The sequence below is a fragment of the Spea bombifrons genome, chromosome 1 (genome assembly GCF_027358695.1).
Source record: "Spea bombifrons isolate aSpeBom1 chromosome 1, aSpeBom1.2.pri, whole genome shotgun sequence".
NCBI lineage: Eukaryota > Metazoa > Chordata > Amphibia > Anura > Pelobatidae > Spea > Spea bombifrons.
This window is the reverse complement of record NC_071087.1, coordinates 82,380,541-82,406,915: the sequence shown is the minus strand read 5'-3', so window position 1 is coordinate 82,406,915 and position 26,375 is coordinate 82,380,541. Positions and strand designations below refer to the sequence as shown.

General features: G+C 40.4%; 1 protein-coding gene across 1 annotated transcript in view; it reads left to right on the top strand.

Moving 5' to 3' along the window:
- The first annotated feature begins 8,453 nt into the window (after positions 1-8,453).
- Positions 8,454-26,375, top strand: part of SSBP4 (single stranded DNA binding protein 4) — a 150,079-nt gene continuing 132,157 nt past the window's right edge. Inside the window, exon 1 of the mRNA XM_053465721.1 lies at positions 8,454-8,616. Coding sequence (XP_053321696.1) covers positions 8,561-8,616 — 56 coding nt within the window. The 5' untranslated portion in view covers positions 8,454-8,560. The remainder of the gene's footprint in view (positions 8,617-26,375) is intronic.

Here is a 26,375-nt window from a genome sequence, read left to right as displayed (position 1 = left end):
GTTTGGGTGTCAGTGTGGCAGAGCCAGTATTTAGTCATCTGTTTCCTGGTACTTTACTTTCTGTAGGAATAAATAGAACTATTTAATTTTTACTTATACAAGGATAAAACGCCCTCCTGAATTTGTAATCCCTTCATATGACAAACCTTTTTAGGCCCAGAAATCAGTGAGATGAAAAGTAAGTGTTTCGTGTTATTTACTCTGTTTCAATCTACAAATTTTATTAAAAAGGATTAGTGGCACTAAATTGTGGCTTCAGGCATCCCATGTATGATTACTTTTTTAGTGTACTGATATGCATCCCATCACATTACATCAATATCAGTTAGAAAATCAGGAAAAGATGGGCATGGATGGGGGGGCTGATTCAGTAACGCAACGGGCCACTTAGATCGATTTCTAAACTTGTTTAATGCCATGACGTGCCAGGCATGTCATTGGTTGTTAAGGGGTTATGGGAAGTCTACACCCCACAACAAAAATGCCTGAATTGATAAATCTGTGATACAGCACAAAGGAAGGCTGGTATTCAAACAAATATAGACCTTCCAAGAGGGCAAGGTACGGGGTCAAGCTGTACAAGCTTTGTGAAAGTAAGACGGGGTACACCTTCTGCTTTTGGATTTATAAGGCAAAGAAGTCACACTTAAATCCACCAGGCTGCCCTGACTGTGTGGAACACAATCTTTACCCCTTCTTAATTATGGGTATCATCCCCCGTTTTTTTTATACAAGTGTCCCTTGTATTTTAATTTTTTTTGTAATCCCTTGTGACCTGTGGCTCTCCCAGATCAGTTGGCAAAGACCAGGGTTCTGTGATGGCTTTGCACCGTAATGAAATTTTGGAATAAAAGTACACAGACTGAAAGGATGTGTGTATGTTGTCCACAATAGACAACGAGTACATTGTGACAACATGTGTTAGAGGGAAAAACATCACTACATGAAAATGTATAGAAAATTACAATTTCACCAACAGCCTCCGAAAATAAACCACAGTGACTTTGTAGGAAAAAAGGATGGTAGCTTTTACTGTCCCTCTTGCCGATCTCTGCCAGGTCGATAGGTATATTTTGGTAGAGAATGGTGTCCAAATGCCCCTAGTATAATACAGGGCCGGACTGGGAATGAAAAGCAGCCCTGGAAATATTTGGACAGCAGCCCCATATATTGTATTGCGTGGTCGAGCTCTTGTGCCCGCACGCCTATCTGAGCCATGCTATTTACCATCCAAATAGCTGTAAATCATTATTTTTAAAACTATACAAAATTATTATTAAAATCCCAGGAAGCAAACGTGTTAAAAGGCCCAAATAAGTTCCTGGGAATAGACAGAATCTTAACTCCTCAGCATCCATGTGTGCTGGATAAAGATGACATCAGTGATCAGCAGATAATACTAGATAGAATCTTATGTGATGGGATTGGGAATAATCAGTACACTAAAAAATGTAACACTTTTGTATTTTTGCCCCTTGTTTATTGATGCCCCAGCCAGGGCCCCTTTACTATTGATTAATGTGTCCCCCCACAACCTTGTGTATTGCCCCCCTTTGTGCATTTATGCTCCCACAACCTTGTGTATTGATTTATGTGATGCCCCAGCCAACCCCCTCCCTTGTGTATTGATGCCCCCACCCCTTTTGTATTGGTTAATGTGATGCCCCACTGCCATGTGTATTACCCCCAGCCACATTATTTAATGCTTTATTCACACTAAATGTTGGACTATACATATAAAATGGTATGACAAAGCTCAGTCCTTGAAAATAACTTTAAAACTTAAAAACATTAAAAAGGAGAACCAAGGTTAAAGAAACAATGTAAAAATACCTAAAAAGTTACACTCATACACAGTAAGCATTCTGAGCCCATAGAAAAGAGGGTCATCAGGTGATGAGTCAATCATTTCTGTCTAAAAGAGGGACTGTCCCTTCTAAACAGGGGACTCCTGGGAGGTGTGTTCTAGCAGGCTTAGCACTACTGGCATGTTAGCACCTTGCAGCCCCATGACCAGCATCGTGAACCAACATTTTGGGCTCAGTCAATGAAAGGTGTACATGCTACATTAAGCTTTTGATATGCAATACAAGTGGTTATATATATATATATATATATATATATATTGTAACAAGGTGCGACGTGTTGTTGTGGAAGGGGTATACATTCCCCCTCGATTTTGCAGGGTTTTCTATGACATATAGGGCAGGCTGGTGCTCCGCCCCGCAGTTTACATGCACCTGGACTGACCCAGGATCCAGGCCAGGAGTTTAAGCTGACTCCAATGCACTGGTCAGCTGCAGGTAATTAGCTGCACTGACTGCAATAACCTGACCTGTTGGACAGAAGAGAGAGTTTTTTTTGTTTGGAAGCAGCAGGGCTTGCTTTGCACAAGAGAGACCATCAAAAAGGTTGGTGGAATTACGTTTTGTTTAGTTTTAGACCCTGTGTAGTGAGGGGCGTTATATGTTAGTAAGTGCTCAGACGAGCTAGGCTTTTGTTTGTAGAGAATTTGTGTTCTATGTAATCCTGTAAATATCTTCATACGTGGACTACAAATAAATCGTGGGTGATTACCTAATTGAGATGTGGCGTTAATACCCTAGAGGTCCGTGCTGTTTGGTACCCTGTGTGGGTGCAGGATCACTATATATATATATATATATATATATATATATATATATAGCACTCTCAAAGGATGGTCAGCACTCCAGGTCTTTAAGTTAACAACATCTCTTTATTCAAACGAGGAACTGCTTGTATGATGTAGAAGATAATATCACATGCATCCTCTCACTGATTCCTACAAAGATGCATGCAATCAGGTCATTAGTGTGGCGTGACCACGATGAAAAACAGCCTTTAAACTATGCTTTTTGAGAAAGCATGGTCAGTCTCTTTGAGGTGAATTGGATGTTTCGCCAAGTTTACACAGACACACCACAAGCTAAATGAAAAACACGCTTCAGAAAAGAAAATGCTAAAACATAATAAGCAATAGTAAGTTGTAATAACCCTTCATCTGAAAACGATGCACTAATAACATCACTATAGGGGACATCCTTTTTATGTGAGTACAGTTAACTCCTATGTTCAACAGGACCTTTGTGTTATACCTACGTGTCCGCCAGGGTCCCGCTTGACTGCGCTCGTGGGATGACGTGCGCACTGCATGCCGCGGAATGACGCTCGCGGCACGCCTGCCTTGATCGCAATTGGACGTGCGTGTTGATGCAGCAAGCCCACAGCGTTCTCGCAATACAGTACGAGTCCCCGTGGCTTGTCCGCGGCACTCGCAAGTGTATGAGCGAGTCACCACGGCACGCCTGCGGCGCTCGTACACGGATATACGTGGCGGCGTGGCACACCCGCGACGCTCGTGGGTTGTCATGCACGCAGACCCAGCACGCCAGTTGAATGGCTTGTGTCCTTTGCGATGATGTCATTCTCAGAGTTAATTGGTTAATTGCTGCTCTTTCACGCCCTTGCTCTTATTTAAACCCTCAGTTCCATTACTGCAGGGCCCGTTCAAAGAGTTTTTTTTGCCGTTGTTTGCTCTGGCTTATTGTCTTTCCAGCTCTTGTGCTTTATCTGTGTCTACCATGTACCGAACTTTGGCTTGTCTTTTGACCTTGATCCTGTGCTGCTTGCCCCGACCTCGGATATCCACGACTTTGCTTCCGTGCCGCCTGGCCCGTCCTTGGACTTCCCTGTTTTTGGCTTTGTCTTGCTGTGCTTCGCTACCTTGTGAGTCCGCTATACTGTCTCTGCTACGTGGGTTCATTTACCTCTGCTACCCCAGGGCCCTGCATAACACTTAATGTCTGAAAAAGTAGACTGTATGAACAGGATTATATAGCCAATAACATATATAATATATTTACAGGAAATCAAACAGGCACACACAGGTTGGTTAGAATGAACATGCAGTATTCAGTATTAGTACCATAGCAAGTTCTGCTAAGAGATCATTTCATCAATAAAAATAGACACCCATCACTGTAGACTTCTAGTAAATATATTGTTTCCCTTGTCTCATTCGATACATATTTATGCTTTAACTAAAACCATGACTGCAGAATAAATCCAGACATTAGTCTGATTATTTATTCTAACCCTGTTGTGCCTGTAACTATGCTTGCTAACAAAATATTCGTATATCTTAAACATCCAGGACAATTGGAAGGTTCATGGAGATTAGTGCATTCAGGAGCGGCAGGGATTGGCTGGAGAAGGGGGGGATGTTTAGGTTAATGTGAAAAAAGGATCTTTGTAGCTGGTAGAAATCATGGCTTTTTGATAAAAAGGCAGCGAAGATGTTGCCAGCAGGACTGTGTTTGTGAAATAAAAACTAAACCTGAATGTCCCTAGCATTACGGTCACACGGGCAAAAGATCATTTGCTTTGTAGAGCCATACGCACATATGTTTTGTGTTTGTTTTCACACTGACACATCTCTGTGCTTGCTTCACATTTTTAAAATGATGTTAAAATGGCTACAAGACGAAATAAGTCGGCACTAACAAGCATAGTCTCCTTATGAAATGCATTTATATTATTCCCTTGGACCAACTGCTCCTGGGTCTTCAGGTAAGCTGAAGTGGGTTCTGGGTGTATTGTGATGGGAATGGTCCTATCATTCAGAACAAATCGCACAGGGGGCCAGACTTTCTTTAATGCAAGACAAAAAATGTATCACATATGCCATCACCTAGGGCACACACATCAGCCATATTTCCAGCACATAGATACATTTCACATTTTGCAGCCCCTGCAGTATGTGGGATGTATAAAATCACAGGACATCTCAGGACTCAGGTATACATACCACATACTGCAACTAAGCAACTAGTTAAATGTATACGTGTCCTAAAAACGTGGCTGCCCTACCCTTAACATACTTCTGTGGGGTCCATAGGGAACCCAGCAAAAGAGTGTCAGACCTTCAATAATAACTTCCCTAACCAGATACCAATAACTCCTCTTTGCTTCACATAGGAGAAAAGGCTACATGCACCATTGTAACGTCTGTCAGGTGAGATAGAACTTTGCTATTATGTGAGATAATGCAGGATTTCTTCTGTAGCTTGACCTTAAGGTACCTGAAAGGTATACCCTTTGATGCGATAAATTTCCCCTTAGTGAGAAGGCAGCATCAAGCAATTATTTTTGCTTTGACTGCTTTATGAGTTCCTTACTGGAGTCCAGGCTTGAGAAGGTATTTTTATGGATAGGAACAGGGCTCATGATACAGCTTTGCATGAGCCTTAAGTTCCAAGGAGTTTTACACAACAATTTATATTAAATAATATTCAAATGCAGATCTTAACCATAAATAGTACGTTATTAAGAGCTTTGATGCCAATTTGGACTTGATCTTCTTTGTTTGTGCTACTACATATCAGTACTTTAACATGTCCCAAGAAGAATGCTGGAACAGCAACTAGGGCCTAAGGGGACCTTCCATGTTGTATGAAGCATTACATTTCATTTTCACTGAATTAAGTTCTCAAGTCCTACATGTTCACCTCTGTACATGGTACCGAATTATCTGTCATCTTGTGCGTTTGTAAAACTTAGCATCCACATTTGGAATAGACTTTAAACCTCTAACATCTCAGTATTTCAGATGAACTTTCCTCTACCAATTGTTGGTCCTCACCTAGTTTTCATCCCACACCCTTATTTATTTTTCCTTTCGTGTGGATCTAATTTTATTATCCACTTACCTGATACAGCACATTCTCACCATGCTTTGGTTTGTAGTATATGACCGTGTTTGCTGCAGATGTTTTGTTTATTTTTTTCTCTTTATTAAATATTCTTGCTTAAAAATTGCTTAGCATTTTTTTTCCAGAAACTACTTTTATAAAGGCCAAAACATGGTTAAATGTGGCTCCAATTGGTGCAGCATACTATTACTTTGCAAGCTGGTTGTTTCAAATGTAGCACTATAACCAAGAACACATCTAAAAACATGACATATAGTTTGGTATTATCCTGGAGAAAACTATACTGAGTTCTTACCTACAAAGACTTTGACTGCCTGACAGAGCCAAGTTGATATCACTGGTGCCTTGGAAAGTTCCTAGCTATGCTGATGCAAATCCATCAATAAAGAACAGTGTTTTCTCAGGGCCACACCAGGCTACATCGAGGAAATGCACGTATGTTTTTGCCCATTTCAGGAAGTCAGGCCTGTTGGGAGATATTGGAGCCATCCAGGTCCTGTTCTGCCTCTCACTATGGGGGCTGTGTCTATATAAATCAGTTGTCTGGGGTGGCATAAATCCCTACCAGGCTACTTATTTATTGGATCAGCAATATTTCTATAAGGGATTGCAAGTGCTTATAATGTCCCACTAGGGGGAGATATCCTTCCCAAACCTCAATTCTCCAGTAGACAGAAAAAAAGGGAATGCTCATATGTTATGGTCTTCCATAACATTAATGTTAATTATAAGTGTAACTTTCAATAACAGAAATTAACGTATATTGAGGTACATGCATGTTACACTTGTAGCCTGTCTCATGGATCATACCACATTTCAACTATCTGCCTTAGTATGTCTCTCTTGGAATGTTGGAGTCTTACCTCACGTTTGCTCATGATTGTTTTTGTTTTGCAAAATATAAAAACATAAAATAAAGTACAAGGAAGAAAGAATTTTTATGGTTGTAGTAAATACTGTAAATGATATTTAACTCTTTGACGCCAGTACAATTCTCATGTTTTTACCATTGTTACATTTACCGTTGTTGTGCTTTTTAGGGTAGGTTAAGATGTTTATAAATCCCTAGTTTAAGGCAAATTGTATATCGCATTATACAATGGTATGCTCCAAAACAATAATAATTATTTCCCTTTCCCCAGTATATGCTAAACCAAATAATAAAAGTATCAAGAAATAAATATTTATCAGAATATATGTGACTGTGGGGATTGACATGGACATGATTTTGTGGGTTATATGTCACCATCATTCTGGCTGAGGGTCATGGGACCCGTATTACACAAAAATGTATATATTTACAAAATGTATTATGTGCTCAGACAATTGTTCCTGCATCATGTCAAGATGATCTAATAACAGATCAGCTGCCAGCATGCAGACGCTTTTATTTATGTATTTGTTAAATGGTAACCAGGGAAAATGGCACCACAACAAGCAGCCAGCTCCATACACCATTTGTTTTCAGAGATGCTGCTGATCAATCACTGACCTGTTAAGTAGCATTCTTCCTTATCCAAAGTCTCTTCAGTGTTTGGTCCGAAAGGCTTCTATCTATAAAAGAGTATCACATGATAGATCAAACAATGCAAGACCACCAAGGGACATGGAGGGAAGACCCACAATTCCCAAGAAAAGTGTCACCACATATGAGGCACACAGGCCACAGCTGCCATCTTGGGTTCACTTTGTCAACCACGTATGTCATATGTGGTTGGTACTGAAAGGGTTAAAGCCAAGAAAGAAAAGTTGCTTTTAAACAATAACCTATTTTTAGACATAAGTGTTTTCAAGAGAAAATTCCAAGAAAAAAATAGAACTAATAACAATACCATAACAATAAACCTAAAGAAGGAATGGTCTAGAGTTGCAATTAACTAATTTGTGTAACATGCATGACATTATTATATCATTTTATATCACTGCATACATCACATGTAATTATACAGACAATAAAATATTGTATTCACAGGTATTTAAATACATGCATTTACACAGAAACATAGGTATATAAGTATCAAAAATAAAATAACAAAAAATATATATATCATCAGTAATTATACATCTATTGTAATAACATATTCACAGGTATTTAAATACATGGATATACACAGAAACATATGTATATAAGTATTAAAAATATACATCTTATTAACTGTACATGTCATTATACTGATATTATTTTATTCTATATACACAGAAACATGCAATATACAGTATATATATATATATATATATATATATATATATATATATATATATATATATATATATATATATATATATATATATATCATGGACATACTGTTTCTCTGTAAATTAAACAACTAAAGAAATACCCCAAAAATGCAATACATTCTGTATAGTTAATATTGCAATTAATGCAATAAATGATATATGTAATTGTATTCAATCCTTTTAATATATAATAATATTTTTTTGGGACGTTCCGGATTGTTCATCGAGCAGCTCTCACACGGTCCCTCTCAGCAAAGCTAATCGTTTTGCCTTAAACACGCTGTTTGGCATTGCCCTTTTAAGAGTAAAAAAAAAAAAACAAAAAAAAAAAAACACCGTCTCATCAGGGTGGGAGGAGTGTACGATTCCTGGAACAGCCGAACAAAAAAAAAAAAAAAAAAAAAAAAAAGAAAGAAAGAAAAAAAAAAAAAGCGCTTCGGCTGTTTCAAGATCCCCCATTAGAAAATGTGCCTGATTTGTGGCCAATGCTTTGGGATGTAAAAAACTGAAGGGGTAGCTATGGAGATAGAGAGAGCATTGCTGGCTGCTTCCTTTGACAGGTGTTGAGTAAGGAAAAGTCTCAAACAAGCATGTATGCCAAAGGGAAAGGATCCACTGTCCCTTCTGATAGCCAGGCAAGGGAAAAGTAAGTGCAAATGCATTGCTGTGTTCACTGTGTTATAGGATGGATGTGGAAGAAAGTGTCGGGGATGTGTGTGCTGTGCTCAGCCATAGGAGGTGGAGAAGGGGGATTGGATTTCAGATAAGCCATGCATGTGCTTTGTTTAGCGCCGCTAATGTTATCGAGCGATCTGCTGCCCGGTGTCTCCGCTTCCAACTTCTGCGATCCGTCCTCCGGTATTAGCGCCGCAACTTATCCGGATCAACGCGGCAACTTTGTGCTGTTAGCCCGCACGCCTTGCGTGTGTGATCAGCGGCTCTAACTTTGTAACCGTATCCCCCGATCGCTGATCGCTTTAGTACCGTTGCCCCTGCGCGCATAGTGTTCATGCTGTAACTTTGGGATGTTGTAGAATGACCCCGGGGTACGTGATGTTAATACCGTAACTTGGTAAATACTCTGCCACTGTATCCTTTACAACTTTATGATGTTGTGCTTGCAGTATTAATGCTGCAGCTAAACCATGTTCTTTCCAGTTCTTGTGCTTATGGTATTGATGATATAGTTAAGCATTTTTAATAGTTTTAGTCATCATTATTTATGTGTCGGTTTGTCTTAGTCTGTCTCATAATAATAATAATAATAATAATAATAATGTGTATTATGATATTATAGCACTGCTATTGCTGTAAAGGATAAGCCCACACTCCTATGCCCTGATCATTTTTACTGCAACTTTTAATTGTAGGATCGTTGCTGGAATTCATTTATGTTATTTCACGCTATGCACATGGGTGCTGTAATGCAACTTTCAGGTGTTACCCTAACGTCCGGTGTACAGCATCAATGCTGCCACTCTTACCGGACTTCTCTTTATACAGAGTAACTGGTGCAACTTAGCAGCACGCAATTTGATAAGCACCAACTGGCCCGATTTCCTTAAAAAAAGAGTCAAACCGTTGGTTCAGTTTTTTCGATTGAGGATAGCCATATGTTTACAATTATTTTAGCCTCTACCACTTCTGCTGGGAGGCTGTACCACTTATCTACGACCCTCTCGGTAAAGTAAACGGTACATTACATTACCACTTAATTTTGCTGATAAAGTCTCAATGTTAACCCCATAGCCTATCTATACTTGTAGCGCGGTAATTTAGCTCTGTGCCCATAAGCTTTCATTCATTTGCTGCCCTGATATAACTGTTTCGCAATATGCCAGCCTCTGGCCCATCCTGGAAAACGACTTGGATTCTCATAAAACGTAAATGCTTTTGTTCCGACCATCTCCCTCGAAGAGGAAGAGAAACTTTGTTCTTCGGTCCTTTTGAATAAACCGTGCAGATATGTTTGCACTTTGCAGTCGTAATCGCCGTCCGGGTCGTTTCAAAGCAACAAATAAAACAAATATATGTCATGATTTTGTTAATTGGTTCACTTGTTAATTTGTGAATTACCTTGATTGCTGTAGCCGGAGTTGTGTGTGTCTCTTTAATCACAGCTGATGATCAGGATTCGTTTGTTTACATGCAGATCTCTTTGTGTAGTAAATTGTTTGGGATTATTTGCAAGGGCAGGTTGGAGGCAGCAGCCAATCTTGTCTTTAGTTTGGAAGTGTTTGGTACACCTTTGGCGGAGAGAGCTAATTAGGAAAGTGAATATTCACATACGGTGTGTTTTCCTTTTTTCTCCTGTACACTAGTTGTATAAGTATAGATCTGTAAAGTGAAGCATGTGCATGGTGGTAGTACGGGATCTTCCTTTGTGTTAAAACACAGGTATTGCGTGTAGAGTTATTCTACAGTTGCGATGCACTACTGTTCCATTTTGTCAGTTTTTCAAGACTAAGATCTATAGGGAACCTACATACTCTTTTTTTTTTGGGGGGGGGGCAGACCAGAGTCTTGAACAAAAGCTTTAGTTGGGTTTCCCTCCTTCCTTCTGGCACTTACAGGGTTAATGTGGAAATGGAGTCTACTTTACATACAAGGAGCACGCCTCTTGATTTTTAAGAAAAAACATTTTTAAAAAATAAACAACTTTTATTTGTATGATAGCTTTTCAAGCTATATCTCTCCTACCCCCCCAAATAAATACACAATACAACTAAAACGTAGCTTTAAAGCACACCCAGGGACGCTACATACAAAGCCATCTGTAACAATGACCTGCTTTATAATCCTCCCTCTGGTTTTTTTTTTTTGTTGTTTTTTTTTTTTTTTTTGCTGGTTCTCATCATCTATTTATGTGCTACAGCCATGCATGTTCATTGAGAAATGAGATCTTAGAAATAACACAAAACCAAAAAGTAGGCATTGTGCTCGCAGCCTTTAAGTGGTTAATCTACGGCTTAGGGTTAGAACATTGAGTTTGGAAACCCTAAACATGAGCGACAGTCTGTGACGGAGCAATAAAGGGTTAATTTCTTGGCATTGTGGAAAGAGACAAAGCTACCCCCCCCCTTGTCCTCCTCTATCCCCCCACCACCACTACCACACACACCCCATCCCCCCCTTCATGGTGCTTTTTGAGCTCCTTCTTTGCCTGGGACAGCAATTCTAATGAGAATATGGATTTACATCTATTTTCTTCTGGTGGTTCTAAGACTGATTCCTAATGTGTGCTGTATTTACTCATACAGCGGGAGTGAGTTGTTGTGAAAAGCTCTCCTTCCACTTCCACTGATAACATAAGGGTTACACAAATGTTTTTCCCACTTGTGTAAAAAAAAAAAGCATCATGAGATAACCGGTGACAAATTTTGCTCTGCGAGTCTGATTTACTCGAAGCAGTTTATTTAAGTGATGATGTTTTAAATCATATTTAAGGAAAGAAGATCGGAGATGGTGAGAAAAGGAGCTTGGCTGAAGATCTTGCAGTCTAATCTGTATATATCTAATCTAGATATAGTAAATAATAAATAATAAAAACAAACAATTCTAACTTGCTGTTCCATAGATTGTTAGCTCTTCTGGTCAGGGCTCCATTTCTCTGTTTACATTTCTGACATGTTGTGTGTATTGAGCACCATCTGTGTTTGTTTAGACCTAATAAATGTCCAGCTTTAATATAATAAGGTTCATGAATCATTTTTTTCACTTTTTTTAAACATTTGCCTCTTTAAACCCTGGTGGTCACAATTATGACTTGTATGCGTTAACTTTCGGCAAGTAAGTGATTGTTAGTGTATATGTATAATTCCACCCTCCGGATTATATATGCATGCGTAGGAATAGGTTGATATTGTCATTGGTCCGTAATCCTCCTATTACTGAAAGTACATGCTTTCTTGCTCCTATTCACGTGATGCCCTTCTAGATCTCTCATGCTTCCTACACAGGAGCTCCTCTAGAGATCTACCGTTAATAACTGTGCTGTGAACACATTACTTAAAATACGCACTTTTGTTACTAATTGCAAAAAGCAGACTGAACATTCATACAAAGTAAAAGTGTGTATGAGATCAAGTTCTAGATTGTATAATAAAAACCAAATGAATTTTGGCATCTAGAGGAGAAATGTATGCAAATAAATAGGCAACTACGGTAGAGTTGGAGGCTTACCCCTTGATTTTTGAGTAATAGCTTATTGCTGCTTATTGCGGCTACCTCACCAGAGACTAATAATGGGCAGAGTTTCTGAGATATAAAGTTATTAATTAATAAATGTGATTTTCTTATTGGTGAGTGGTAAGTAAATAAAAATTAGGATCTATATGCATACAATGGAAATTTCTAACAGCGTGTGTGTGTGTATTTATATATATATATATATATATATATATACACACTTGTATATTCGGTTTCTTTACTAGATATTGTAACATGTTATCAGTAGAAAGAGAGAGAACAAATTTGGTAAAGGTGATAGTATAAAGTATAAAGAATTGTAAGCTTGATGAAGAGACCTTGATAGTCTCTTATTAGGGTGTGGCCAGCCTCCTTTACTTTAGAAAGGGGGTGGAGAGTGGGAGCCACCTCTATGACTAATAAAAAGTCTGTGGTGGAATGGACTTCGTTAGCATTGCCATAAAGTATTACCTTAGTGGGGTGTTTGAGCTGGGAAACTCAAAATATCACATAGCTAACAAAGCCTCCAGGTCTGCAAGATAAAGGAAGCTTATTAGAACAAAATGAAATAAAAAAACAGTTTTTTGTTAATGCTATCCTATGTTACTTTTATGCTCTTTTTGCCTTGGTATTCAATACAATTAATTGGTAGATATATGTATAATACCATCCACTAACGGTTACTTTTGAAATATAACTTGCATGTAGACCTTTCAGTTGGTTACAAAAAAAGTTTGCCCCTTTATATCATTTCTGCATTTTAATAGAGACGCTTACAAAAGAGGCATTCTCAAATATGAGATATTCCTGTGAGTCAGGCAATGATTTAATAGCATGTGAAATGGGAATGAAAGAAGTGCCAAGAAAAGACAATATTGTCTTAAGTGTCACAGGGGCTCTGCTTCGCCCCAGTTGCAGTGTCGTGTCCTGTTCATCACCGAATGAACATGTAAAACTTGAAATGCCAGGGACAGAGATAATCCACTATATATACAATACACACACTATATAGTTTGAGGAGCTTGGTGTGGAGGAACTCAAGTAGCCTGCAGACAGCCCTGACCTTAGCTATACTAGCAAAAAAACACGCATTAGAAGACTTTCACTGTATGAAAATAGCATCACAAATTGTGACATTGAGAGGCATTCTGGTGGCAGTGTCAAAGAGTTCTACAGTAGTTGACTTGGTATGTTACAGTACTGGTTTTACATCTCTCTTATGTATGTGCTGAAGAGAATCACTAAGCAGGGCCCAGATTAGCCATCAGGCAAACTGGGGAAAGGCCTGGTGAGCTGGTGCCTGGTGGTGCCTCTCATGTACCTTTATTGCCAATGATGCAGCAGATCCATGGCCTCACCCTGTAAGAATAGAAGAGCATAGTGTGTGGGCACCTATATCCAGCAGGCAGTCACATATGTGTTATTTATTGGCCACTGACCTGAAAGTGCCACGGTCGATTTTAATCCCCAGATATATCTTAAACCCCTTTTATACCAAGACCTCATAAAGCTTTCTAAAAACCCTAAGTAGAATCTTTGAATGTACATATTTCTTCACTAAGATTGGATTTGTCTAGTTCAATTTTACAGTAAACTTTGCCTTTTCGTTTTCATGATGTTCATTATATTATCAATAAAAAAGCATATTAATACGTTTCCAAATTTGAAGACCCCTTTCTGCTTCAGGCTCATAATAAACATCTAATTTTGATGTTCTAAAGCCTTTTCATAAACTTCATCCCAACACAGTTTAGGGAACGTGCTGGGGGGTGTTGGGTCCAACAGCAACTGACAGAAGAATACTAGGACCCGTTGTGTGTCCAGCATGCTTATTAACAGTGTTCTTCAACATTTTTAATTTGCAGGCTTAGTTCTCTGTAGGACTGGATATCTATAAAGTCAGTGTGAAGCACAATATTTTATGGAATAAGTGTTCCTCAAAGATTAGCATGTTTTGTTGTAGTTCCAGGAGAGGTGAAAGGCATGTATTGTTTTCAAGAAGCCCATTGGAGCTTAAGCATTAAGGATACTTCTTGAACAAAGGTTAGGGGTAGAGGTAAGAAGTCTTCATTGGACCTGTTACAGTTCTTTTTAGTTGGTTCAGAATTTTCTTTCTTAACCCCTTAAGGACACTGGGGGGTCCCAAAACCCATTGAAAACAATGCATTTTGAGCCCGTACATGTACGGGCTTTGTCATTAAGGGGTTAAATGCAGGAAAGCCCATATCTCTATTATTTTTCATCCATGAAAGCACCAGTAATCACCGGTAAATCCATTGAAATTATGTGTTCGGTGTCTGATTTTAAACGTGAGTCCCTTTAGAAATGATGGGATAACGAAAGCTGTAAAACGTCATGTGGCATTTACCATCAAAATAAACATTGCACAGCTCCGTAAATCAATAACCAAAAATTAATAAAATCACATTTTCTTTTTGCTTATTGCTACATTTTCACCGTTGAATTGCTGCATGGTTTTTATTTATTTGTAGGATCAAATATAACTTACACTATACATATGTGTAATTAGTATGAAGTAACGATAAATCCACGTCAGACAAAATACTTAACACTTAGCTCTCTCTTCATCCTCTGATGGGACTTCCATGTATCAGTGGCCCTTGACAGCTACTTAATCTGCTTTTATGTAACACCACATGTGATATGTACAATGCTGTGGCACTGCAATAAATCAGTGTTTTTAATTCCATGGGGAACACCTGAATGGCCTTTGATAGGAAACCATTTTAAGTTGAAGGTAGTATGTTAGAAAATGGTAGAAAACATTGCTTTAAGTTGTAATTGGCTCTACTTTGGAATATTATAGAAAAATTCTGAAACTTCTCAAGTAGGACCTTTTGAATGGCTGTTGAATTCATCTTAGTTGCCAACAGCCCAGGACTGCAGTTCCACCAACCAGTCTTATGTTCCAGCTCCAGGTCTTCACAAAAATCCTGGCATGGAAAGAGTTGAAACAACGGCATTTGAAATACCCATGGGGTGTCTAGTTTTTTCAAATGTATGATTTGATTGGGTAAATTGGATTGGCCAGGTTCAAAGATGACCCAAATAGGGCATGGGCACAGACTGGCCAGATGTGATTAAAAAAAATGCTGAACTCAAAAGAGTTAAAATACTAGAATTTGAAATACTCTAGGTTATCTAGTTTTCAAACATATATGGTTTGATTGGGTCAATTATATTGTCCGGCTTCAAAGGTGTCCCAGATAGAGACAAAAATTGCAAGAATTGACAAATTGCAAGTTGGAACAAATGAATTGCGTGTGTCCCAAATGTGGCCTTTTGCCCCCCAAAAAACCTGACAAAGCCATGCCTGTTTACTTAGGAGAGGTTGCTGAACACATATTGTGGTGTTGTTTGACAGTGACATATATCCGAAGCTGTAAATTCATACCTGAATACAATGTTTGTGAAAAAAAGTTTGACAAACGCTGGTAGTAGAATTAATGCATGGAGATAAGTGGGTTTTTTGGGGGTAAATTGAACCGGTCAGTTTCAAAGATGTCCCAAATAGGCCATGTGGGCAGAATTACCAGATTTTAAAAGTGGGTTTGAAATAGCAATATGCTTCTTGAACTTGCAACAACAACAAAACAACATTGTCAATTTCTAAACTCAGGACAAATATTAGACTCTATTTAGCAGGGTTTTTCATTAGCTTTTGTAGATGAGTAAAATATTTTTTTTTTCAGTTTTTTACCATGTTTTATATTTTTTTTTATAGTAACTTAGATGAAATGAAAAGAAAGCTTGTGTGGGGTACATTTAATGAAAGAAAGAAAAAAAGAAAATTACAGCTAAAGATGAGCACCACAGAGATGTTAAAACATCCATTGTCATGAGGGGTGCAAAGAAAAACAAAAAACTGCTCTGTCCTTAAATAAAATGTCATCAATTGCAAAACAAAATTCCAAAATACAAAAATATTATATATATACTATATAATGATTTATTGATTTAGTAAACTAACTTGTGGCATACTACGTAACATGAAATTGTTGTTTTCTGCAAAATAGTGTTAGTTAAATAATTGTCTTATTTTCTGGAAATAAATAGGTTTATGAGTTGGTCTTGAGACCACTATTGAAGTTTGATGCCAAATTTGGGATGGCGGATGGTGTTTGAAAAAAGTAACACATGCCATATAACTGCCAAAACAGATGAAAATCTGACCTAGACAAATCAGAGTATTTATTCCCATCTTCAATTTATATAAATGTAAAACTGGGAAAAAGTGTTGCCATTGTTTATTTTATTCATACAAATTAATTTTTTATATTTATGAAATGGTTTTATAAAAGTCATTCATGTGCTGAAAATAATATATAATTGAGAAAGAGGAACATTATGGTTGAACAGAGACATAGCAAAGCATGAAATTGCTCTGGTCCTGTAGTATAAAAAAAACCCTGGTTCTTGAGAGATTAAAGGTGCTGTTCTAGTTGGATAAACCATTAAGCTTCTCACCATCTCCAGCAAATAAACTTATAACTGGCAGATTTGTATTGTTATTATTTCCTTCGAAAGTTTTATCACATAAGGGTATCACAGAAACTTTGGAAGTCTCTATGTCAACAACCTACCAGTACCCACATCTATATCACATGACGAGGGTCAATGGCAAAAATGTCACTAAGGGGAGGATTTTCATGAGTAAAAAGTACTTTTCTAGGAAGGCTTTAAGCAGTAGTAAGTGTGATGTTTTTAATGTTGCACTTACAATCAGCAGAGAAGGTGGAACAGGATAGTTAACATGAAGATGCTAAACTCCAGGATTCTTTCTCACTGTATATTTTTTTTGGAAGTGGGAGCAAAACAAATAAGCCACTAGTCTTTTTCCCCATAAAGCAATGGTTAGCCTACGCAGGCTAACGTTATCAATAAAACAAATTAGTAATGTGACTTTAATGTTTTCTTAGGAGTGCCGGAGGTGACAGCAGAAGGATCTTAACTTAAAGGGACACTCCACTTATCATATGCACTTTAATGCATAATGTTCTTGGTTCTGCAGAATCAGCCCAAATGCATTTGCCCCGTTCTGCTTAAATATTTTTCTGCTCATTTTTTTTTAAAAAAATGAAGGATTTTTTTTCTCTGATTGAAATATTGAAATATCTTCATCATCAGAAAAATGCACAAGGCACACAATTTCTACTGCATATTGTTTTAAATAAAAAAGTTCACAAAATAGAAATTAGTAATTTAGTAATTGTTATAAAATTGTAATGGCTTTATCTGTCATATATATATATATATATATATATATATATATATATATATATATATATATATATATATATATATATATATATATATTTGGTATATTTACTTAATTCCAGGTTTTTTTTACATATGAATGAACACATATCCTTCACATCACATTGAAACCGTGTGCAGCCTGGTCCTACTTAGTACTGTGGGTTTATCTGGCTAGCAGGAAATACAAAAGAGCTTAAAGTTTGTCCTCAAGGGACCCTAAACCAGACCAGATCTTTCCTCTGGTAACAATGAGGACCCATACACAACATTTACATATGAATCTTCTTCATTTGCATTTGAATTGAATTAGCATAGTGATTTGTTATTCCAAAGCCTACTCAGGCCACAGAATCCCGAATGGGGGCAGCTTGGCTAACTCACGCCATGTGTGAGATGAAGCCTTTTTTTATTCTGTTAGCGGCCCTTAGACACAATGCATCGGTATATAAGGTTCACGCCATGTGGGAAATCTTTACTGTTAGTGATGCTGTCAACATGTAAGAAGGAAATGGATATCGGGATGATGTCATAAGCACTCACTCAAGGCTGGGAATAACCTTTTTTTCACACAAATGAAAAGAGAGATTGCTTAGAATTCTCTCTATACATTTAGCATATTACTTACCCAGCTGCACCCCTTTGCTGGAAATACATTTGACCCAATGCATCTCCTGCCCCGGACTGCAGATTCAAAATGTTTTGCCAGCCAGCTCCAGTGATGGCTTACTTAAGACAATCATGGGGTTTAACAAGACCTCCCAATCGCATGTGCATTTGGGACTCCCGCTGATTTCTGGTTACTTTCCTTCCAGTGGCAGTCTGCTTTATGCAGCTAAAAGTAGCATGTATTGTGGAGCGTGAATGGACAGCAACTTCTCCAGCAAGTGTTTTTGTTTCCACCAAATTCAAAAGTACCTTAACATGTATTCATGTTTGGCGAGCATATTGAGGAAGACACATACCACCCATATTGTGGCACTGAAAGCCCCCAGGTGCTTTAAAAGACATGTATATGGGTTTCCTGGGTTGGAGAAATAGGAGAGCAGGATGGGCCAGTGCTCTATTCTCCTTCACTGAGAAAAGTTAATGCCAGTCTGCAATTTTCATACAGCCTGCAACATGTGAAAGACATGTCAGGCAGACTGCTAGAGGGAAAATAAGTTCCCCTGTGCTCCCAGGGCAAGGAGAGGCATCTGAAGAAAAGAATCCCCGAGCCAAGTGTGGCGGTACCGGGTTTCCAGAGCTGGGCTTAGCTGGGTCTGGCATAGAGGGTCAAGATAGAAGATCTGGTCTCTTGGGCAGACTAGATGGGCCGAATGGTTCTTATCTGCCTGGGCCAGCAAAAGAGCCATAGAGGGCTGCAGTTGGAACTAGGCTTTTTATTGCCGTAGACTGTGCTTTAAGATCTGAAAAGTGACTTTATTGTCATAATATATATGATGTAATATATATATATATATATATATATCATTCTTCATGTTATATATATAGAAGGTAAGTTCTAAAACCAACAAATCTGCAGTTCACCTGCACAATAAAAAAATCTCAGCAGGAATGTTTTAAAAGCTAGAATTTCTATTCCGATACACCTTAAGCCTTCCTTGTATTTTCTGCACCGTAGGAGGCAAATCATTTCTAGCGATGGATATTTTCTGCTCTAAAACAGTTTTTTTTCCCCTGCGCAGAAAACAAAATATAGCACATGTACTTGGTATAAAACAGCAGGTTGGCAATGGACCTGCAGACAGAACCACAGGAGGTGCCATGTACCATTCCACTTGTTTAAAGCTGTAGATCCAACAGTTTGCCTTACTTTTTTTTTGGCTACTATGGAAAATTAAAGGGACAGTCTACTAACACAAACAGCCTCACCAAACTTAAATGCATATTATTTAGTATTTTAGAATGCATTCATATTTTGTAATGAATATTGGCATTTACCTGCTGAAGAAGCTGCACAGTTATCCCACCTCGACGCTTAGTAATTAGAGACGGTTTTAGCTGCTTTCTGCGGCTGTGCAGACCCTTGGAGCTCTTGCAAAAGCTAGCATTGGAACTTGCGATCAGTGAGATTCCCACGTATGTGCACTTCCAACCAGTAGAGGCATTTGCATACATAGAAGGAATTCTGATGAATTCAGTGGGCGCAACCAAAAATACTTCCTCATCCGAAGATCAAATTCTCCCTGGGAGGCCCAGGGCAAAATCCTTCTCAGGTATGTTGATGCCATTGACTTTAGCATTAATTCACTTATATTACACGAATGTATCTTTTATGCCATTTTCAATGGCCCCACTTGTGGTTATCTGTGTTGGTTTCCCTCTAGATGATTATCCCACCTCTCACACTCATGGAGTGTAGCTTCTGCATGTTCACGTAGATATTGCACTAATTCCACCTTTTACCCATGGTCTGATAGTGGTGGTGCTTTGGGCTAGTTGGATCACTAGGAGTCTGGAGACCTTAGCATTCTGTATTTTAAGATGATGGCCAGGAATACATTGAAACATGTCCACAGAAGAAAGAGACAACTACTACATGTATAGAACCCAACAGTCTAAAACTAAGCAAAGTCTGTATGATTTATGTTTTCATATTTTTCTTCTAGTCTCTTTCATTCAGTGTTAATATCTTCTTTCTAGTCCACCAACACTTCATCTTTTTTCCCAGTGATGTAATCTCACCACTGTTCCATCTCCTAAGGGTGATGTGATTTGTGTCATGTGACAATTGGAAATTACTTTTCCTCATCATCACCACAAAAAGAGAACTTCCTCCATTTTTTAGGAAGAACCACGTAATACCTAATTTGATTTCTTTGAGTGTAACATTTCTGCTGTATATAAGATTGTCTGCAAGCTTATAAAGTCTTGTATCACTCATATTAACAAGAGAACACATTTTTCTATCCCCATTTTCATCCGTATTGCTGTACGCTTCACATCTCCATTCCTGTCAATACAATTAAAGCGTAGGTCATATACATATAATTAGCACATAGGACCTCTACATTCAGCCTAAGGAGGACATGACTCTGGTACTAGCCAGCAAGACAAAGGAAAAAGTAGAACAGAAACGCACACGGTTATGAAAATGGGTGACTGATCGCAAGATCACAGAATACATCATATCACTCCTCTAAATACCTCAACCCATTTTCCTCCAGGGTGACTCAGAATACCAATCAATAAAACCTGTTGTCACCATCTGTGTGCAGACCATGGGATAGGTCACAGAGACAAAGCCAGTCTTAGCACCAAAGATATGGGGGGAGTTAATAGATCCTTTAGAAGGTTCCTGATTTCTAATTTGAATGACCCCCTCCCGATGTCTAAAATATGAACATTGGAAAGTGTTCAACCTCTGCACACCTTTTATTGTTTTAACCCATTAGTCACCTTAAGGTGACTGCCACAAATTTCATAAGAACCCACAAATCTATCCCCTATAAAATTCCAGACTCAATAAAAAATAACAATACCTACTACAAACAAATTAGATTTCTTTGTGGATCACACTATTTGATGGACATTGGTTTTGCTTCTTTGCTTCAGAAGTGTCTGTACGAGGACACCAGTGTTCCTGGCAAAGTTTGTGAAAGTCCATAAAACACCATTAAATTGTCCACCACAGACCACAGTAAATGTCCACTGTGAGCAACGTTGTTTGTCTACCCCTGCTCATCATACTGAGTCAACTGTAAAGCCTAGAGGTCATATACATTTATGAAGAAAACAGAAATTACCTACTCTCCTGCTGGTATCTCTGATCACTCCCCAGACCCAATGTTCACAACATTTAAGAGACTAAACCCCCACATCATGTCCAATTCTTTAGATAATTACATTAAGTAATTGGAATGCAGCTCTTTTCCTGTGTACCTGTCACGGTCTGCCCAGGCTGCGGAGCTGCATATCTGTCCTGCTGTAGTTTTTCTGCTTTGCTTTGATCCGTTCCTGGATTTCCTTTTGCTTTGTTCTATTTTCCATTCCTTGCTTCTGCTCCGGGTCTTTGCTTTAGCTCTGCTTCCTTTATTAGGTGTGCCCCACCTGTGTGTTCTGTTTGTCTCAGTCTGCAGTCTGCAGTCTAAGGTATGTCTCAGTGCTGTGTGTTTGGTTTATACGTGTGGTTTGTTTTGTATCTTTGTCAGCAGGGATTAGCGTTAGGACCCACCGTCATTGGAGTACTTTGGCGTAGTGGTGGGCTAAGCATACTATGGCCATATCATGTGACGAAATCTCCAATAGTTATCTTGTAGTCCTAGGCTAGTTTCTGTATTCATGTTTGTCTGTCTCTTATGTACCTTTGCCCTTCTTCCTTGAATCATCTGAGGATTCCGGTTCCTCTCTCCTCTCCCCATGTCCCTGTTAATATGTCCTATCCTTGCTTATAGGAGAAGCGTCCGAGGGTTCCGGCTCCTCACTCCTTCCCCTGTGTTCCTTGCCTTCTTCCCTGTCCTTTGTTGTGCCCTGTACCATGTATGTCTTGTCAGGTTATGTTTATTCCTTGTCTTGTGCCTGTTTATATCTTTCAATTCATGTCATGCTTCTAGCCACTTCTCGTGTATATCTCATATCATGTTTCTTGCCTGGTCTCCCTTTCCCTTGCTTGTTTTGTGTCTGCTACATTAACCCTTTGCTTAGCCTTCATTCTCCTAGCCTGCAGCATCCTGCTCGTGATTCAGTGATATGCTTCATGCCTGCTCCAGGGTGCCTGCAGGATTCGTTTTGTTCTGGACTACATCTGCTGCCATATCAGGGCGCTGGTGTTTGGCTGCACTACCTAGGTGCTCAACGCCTGGGTGAGTGTGGTCACCCTGCACCAGGCCCTGCCCCAGACTCCGCTACTGCATCGAGACTCCTGCAAACAACCATCGGGCGCGCTGGGTCCTTCCAGCCATCAGCTTGGACCCAGTCCGTGACACATGGCCGCAGGTAAATGGCCAGGAGTTCGCGGAGTGGAGTTTGCAGCGTCAGCCCTTCCAGTGGGTCTCCGTACCTGTCTGCCCTTCCAGTGGGCCTCCGTACCTGTCTGCAGCATTCCAGCCCGGCCAGAGGGCTATCCAATCGTGTGCACCCCATCAAAAGGGGTTTCCTCCTAAGCTCGCCCCTTCCGGTGGGCTTCCTCCTAAGCTCGCCCCTTCCGGTGGGCTTCCTCCTAAGCTCGCCCCTTCCGGTGGGCTTCCTGACTTGTGAGCCCTTTCCGTAGGGCTTCCTACCGAGCGTGCCCTTTCCGTAGGGTTTCCTGATGTGTGAGCCCTTTCCGTAGGGCTTCCTACCGAGCGTGCCCTTTCCGTAGGGTTTCCTGATGTGTGAGCCCTTTCCATAGGGCTTCCTACCGAGCGTGCCCTTTCCGTAGGGTTTCCTGATGTGTGAGCCCTTTCCGTAGGGCTTCCTACCGAGCGTGCCCTTTCCAGAGGGTTTCCTGCCAAGCTTGCCCCTTCCGGTGGGCTTCCTGCCAAGCTTGCCCCTTCCGGTGGGCTTCCTGTCATGTTCCGGAGTTGCGGCCAGCGACCCACTATGGACTCCCAGTATGAGTGCCTGCATCCGGGCTACCTTGGTCGAGTATTCTCCAAGTGGGCAACCTGCCGTGTACCCTGAAAGAGGGTTTCCGGAGTTGCGGCCAACGACCCACTATGGACTCCCAGTATGAGTGCCTGCATCCGGCTACCCTGGTCGAGTATTCTCCAAGTGGGCAACCCGCCGTGTACCCTGAAAGAGGGTTTCCTGAGTTGCGGCCAGCGCCCCACTATGGACTCCCAGTATGAGTGCCTGCATCCGGGCTACCTTGGTCGAGTATTCTCCAAGTGGGCAACCTGCCGTGTGCCCTGCAAGTGGGCAACCTGTTGTCTGAACCTGAACCCGTGCCTGTGCCTGAACCGTGCCTGTGCCTGAACCTGTACCAGTGGTGTCTGCCCAGCAAGTGGGTTACCTGCCGGGTCTGCCTTGTCAAGTGGCTTATCTATCTTGCCTTCGTCTGGCTCTAAATGTCAGCTAGAGACTACTTCCTCAATCCTGTACAGTCATTCTGATTCCTGTTTTTGGAGGAGATTTGTCTACTAGCGGCAGTGCTGGTCATCGAAGGACTCCTACGTTTTTCGGACTCTGTATGCTGGTTCCTGGGTTGACTTGTTTCCTCCGTTCTCCCGTCAGAGGGCGGGCCCTCCTTCTATTGATGTTTCTGTTCGCGTCCGGAGGCCGCTCTTTTCGGAGGGGGATACTGTCACGGTCTGCCCAGGCTGCGGAGCTGCATATCTGTCCTGCTGTAGTTTTTCTGCTTTGCTTTGATCCGTTCCTGGATTTCCTTTTGCTTTGTTCTATTTTCCATTCCTTGCTTCTGCTCCGGGTCTTTGCTTTAGCTCTGCTTCCTTTATTAGGTGTGCCCCACCTGTGTGTTCTGTTTGTCTCAGTCTGCAGTCTGCAGTCTAAGGTATGTCTCAGTGCTGTGTGTTTGGTTTATACGTGTGGTTTGTTTTGTATCTTTGTCAGCAGGGATTAGCGTTAGGACCCACCGTCATTGGAGTACTTTGGCGTAGTGGTGGGCTAAGCATACTATGGCCATATCATGTGACGAAATCTCCAATAGTTATCTTGTAGTCCTAGGCTAGTTTCTGTATTCATGTTTGTCTGTCTCTTATGTACCTTTGCCCTTCTTCCTTGAATCATCTGAGGATTCCGGTTCCTCTCTCCTCTCCCCATGTCCCTGTTAATATGTCCTATCCTTGCTTATAGGAGAAGCGTCCGAGGGTTCCGGCTCCTCACTCCTTCCCCTGTGTTCCTTGCCTTCTTCCCTGTCCTTTGTTGTGCCCTGTACCATGTATGTCTTGTCAGGTTATGTTTATTCCTTGTCTTGTGCCTGTTTATATCTTTCAATTCATGTCATGCTTCTAGCCACTTCTCGTGTATATCTCATATCATGTTTCTTGCCTGGTCTCCCTTTCCCTTGCTTGTTTTGTGTCTGCTACATTAACCCTTTGCTTAGCCTTCATTCTCCTAGCCTGCAGCATCCTGCTCGTGATTCAGTGATATGCTTCATGCCTGCTCCAGGGTGCCTGCAGGATTCGTTTTGTTCTGGACTACATCTGCTGCCATATCAGGGCGCTGGTGTTTGGCTGCACTACCTAGGTGCTCAACGCCTGGGTGAGTGTGGTCACCCTGCACCAGGCCCTGCCCCAGACTCCGCTACTGCATCGAGACTCCTGCAAACAACCATCGGGCGCGCTGGGTCCTTCCAGCCATCAGCTTGGACCCAGTCCGTGACAGTACCATTTTCTATGCCCATGTAAATCCTGAGACATATGGTAGCCAGTGGGTTAAGCTTTGTGTTTACCAGATATTGTAAGAAAGGTTTAACAAAGAGGACTGACGTCGCTTTCAATGAGTTCTAAATGGAGGAGAGCAGTGGGCAGCAATATGTGATTCACAAGTCAACAGCCTTGTTCACATTCTCTGTACCCAATGAGTCAGCCTTGAACCATGCAGAGAGTGACGAAATTGTGAAAAGCTGTACTTTGCATATTATTATTTAGCATCTTGTCTTGTAAAGGTTCAAAACAATATGTGTCTGTTTTTATTTTCATGTGTTTATTAGAATTTGCAAAGAGGAAATGTTGCCACAACCCAAGTGACCTAGAGTAGGCACTATGGCAGGGGTGTCCAAGTTTTTTCTTGGGCTGCACTCATTTTTCACCGAGAGAAAATATGGCCTTTTACCTTTATAATGCATATTAATATAGGGTTAATTTGGCGATAATGAAAAAAGCAGTGGACCGTTTTTTTGATCAACTTTTATGTCATTCTATCAATGCTGAATTACTTAAACATTAACACAAAGTCAGTCCACAAACCAGTTAAAACAAGTTTAGCCAAATAAAACTGCACACGGCTAGAGCACACTGTGGGTAGAAGCATCTTGGGCCAGGTGCTGAGGATTTTGGTGGCCATTTTATGGAAATAAATAAAATAGACAATTTAACTGCTCGGCATCCATGTGTACTGGATAAAGAGAACATCAGTGCTAGGCAGATAATACAAGATAGAATCTTATGTGAAGGGATTGGGAATACCTCAGTACACTAAAAAAAAGTCATCATACACAGGACGCCTGAAGCCACAATTTAGTACCACTGATCCTGTTTAATAAAATATGCAAATTAAAACAGAGTAAGTAACACAAAACCTTAACTTTTCCTCTCATTGATTTCTGGACCTAGAAAGTTTTGTCTGAAGTCTGTGTGACTACAAATTCAGGAGGGTGTTTTATGTCCGGATTAAAGTAAAATTAAATAGTTCAATTTATTCCTACAGAAAGTAAAGTGCCAGGAAACAGATGACCAAATACACACCAGGACAGGCTCTGCCACACAGACACCCAAACACACACACCAAGACAGGTTCTGCCACACCAAACACACACACCAGGACAGGCTCTGCCAAACCGACACCCAAACACACACACCAGGACAGGCTCTGCCACAATGACACCCAAACAGACACACCAGGACAGGCACTGTCACACCGACACACAAACGCACACCAAGACCGGCTCTGCCACACCGACACCCAAACACACACACACCAGGACAGGCACAGCTACACAAACACACACCAAGACAGGCACTGCCACAGCGACACCCAAACACACATACACCAGGACAGGCTCTGCCACACCAACACCCAAACACACACACACACACACATCAGGACAGGCTTAGTCACTACGAAGCATAAAAAAAAAAAATTCTACACTGCTTTTACATTTTTGCCCCTTGTGTATTAATGCCCCAGCCAGGCCCCCCTTTAGTATTGATTAATGTGCCCCCACAACCTTGTATATTTCCCCCCTTTGTGCATCTATGCCACCACACCCATGTGTATTGATTTATGTGTCCCCCCAAGGCAACCCTCCTCTCTTGTGTATCGATGCCCCCACCCCTT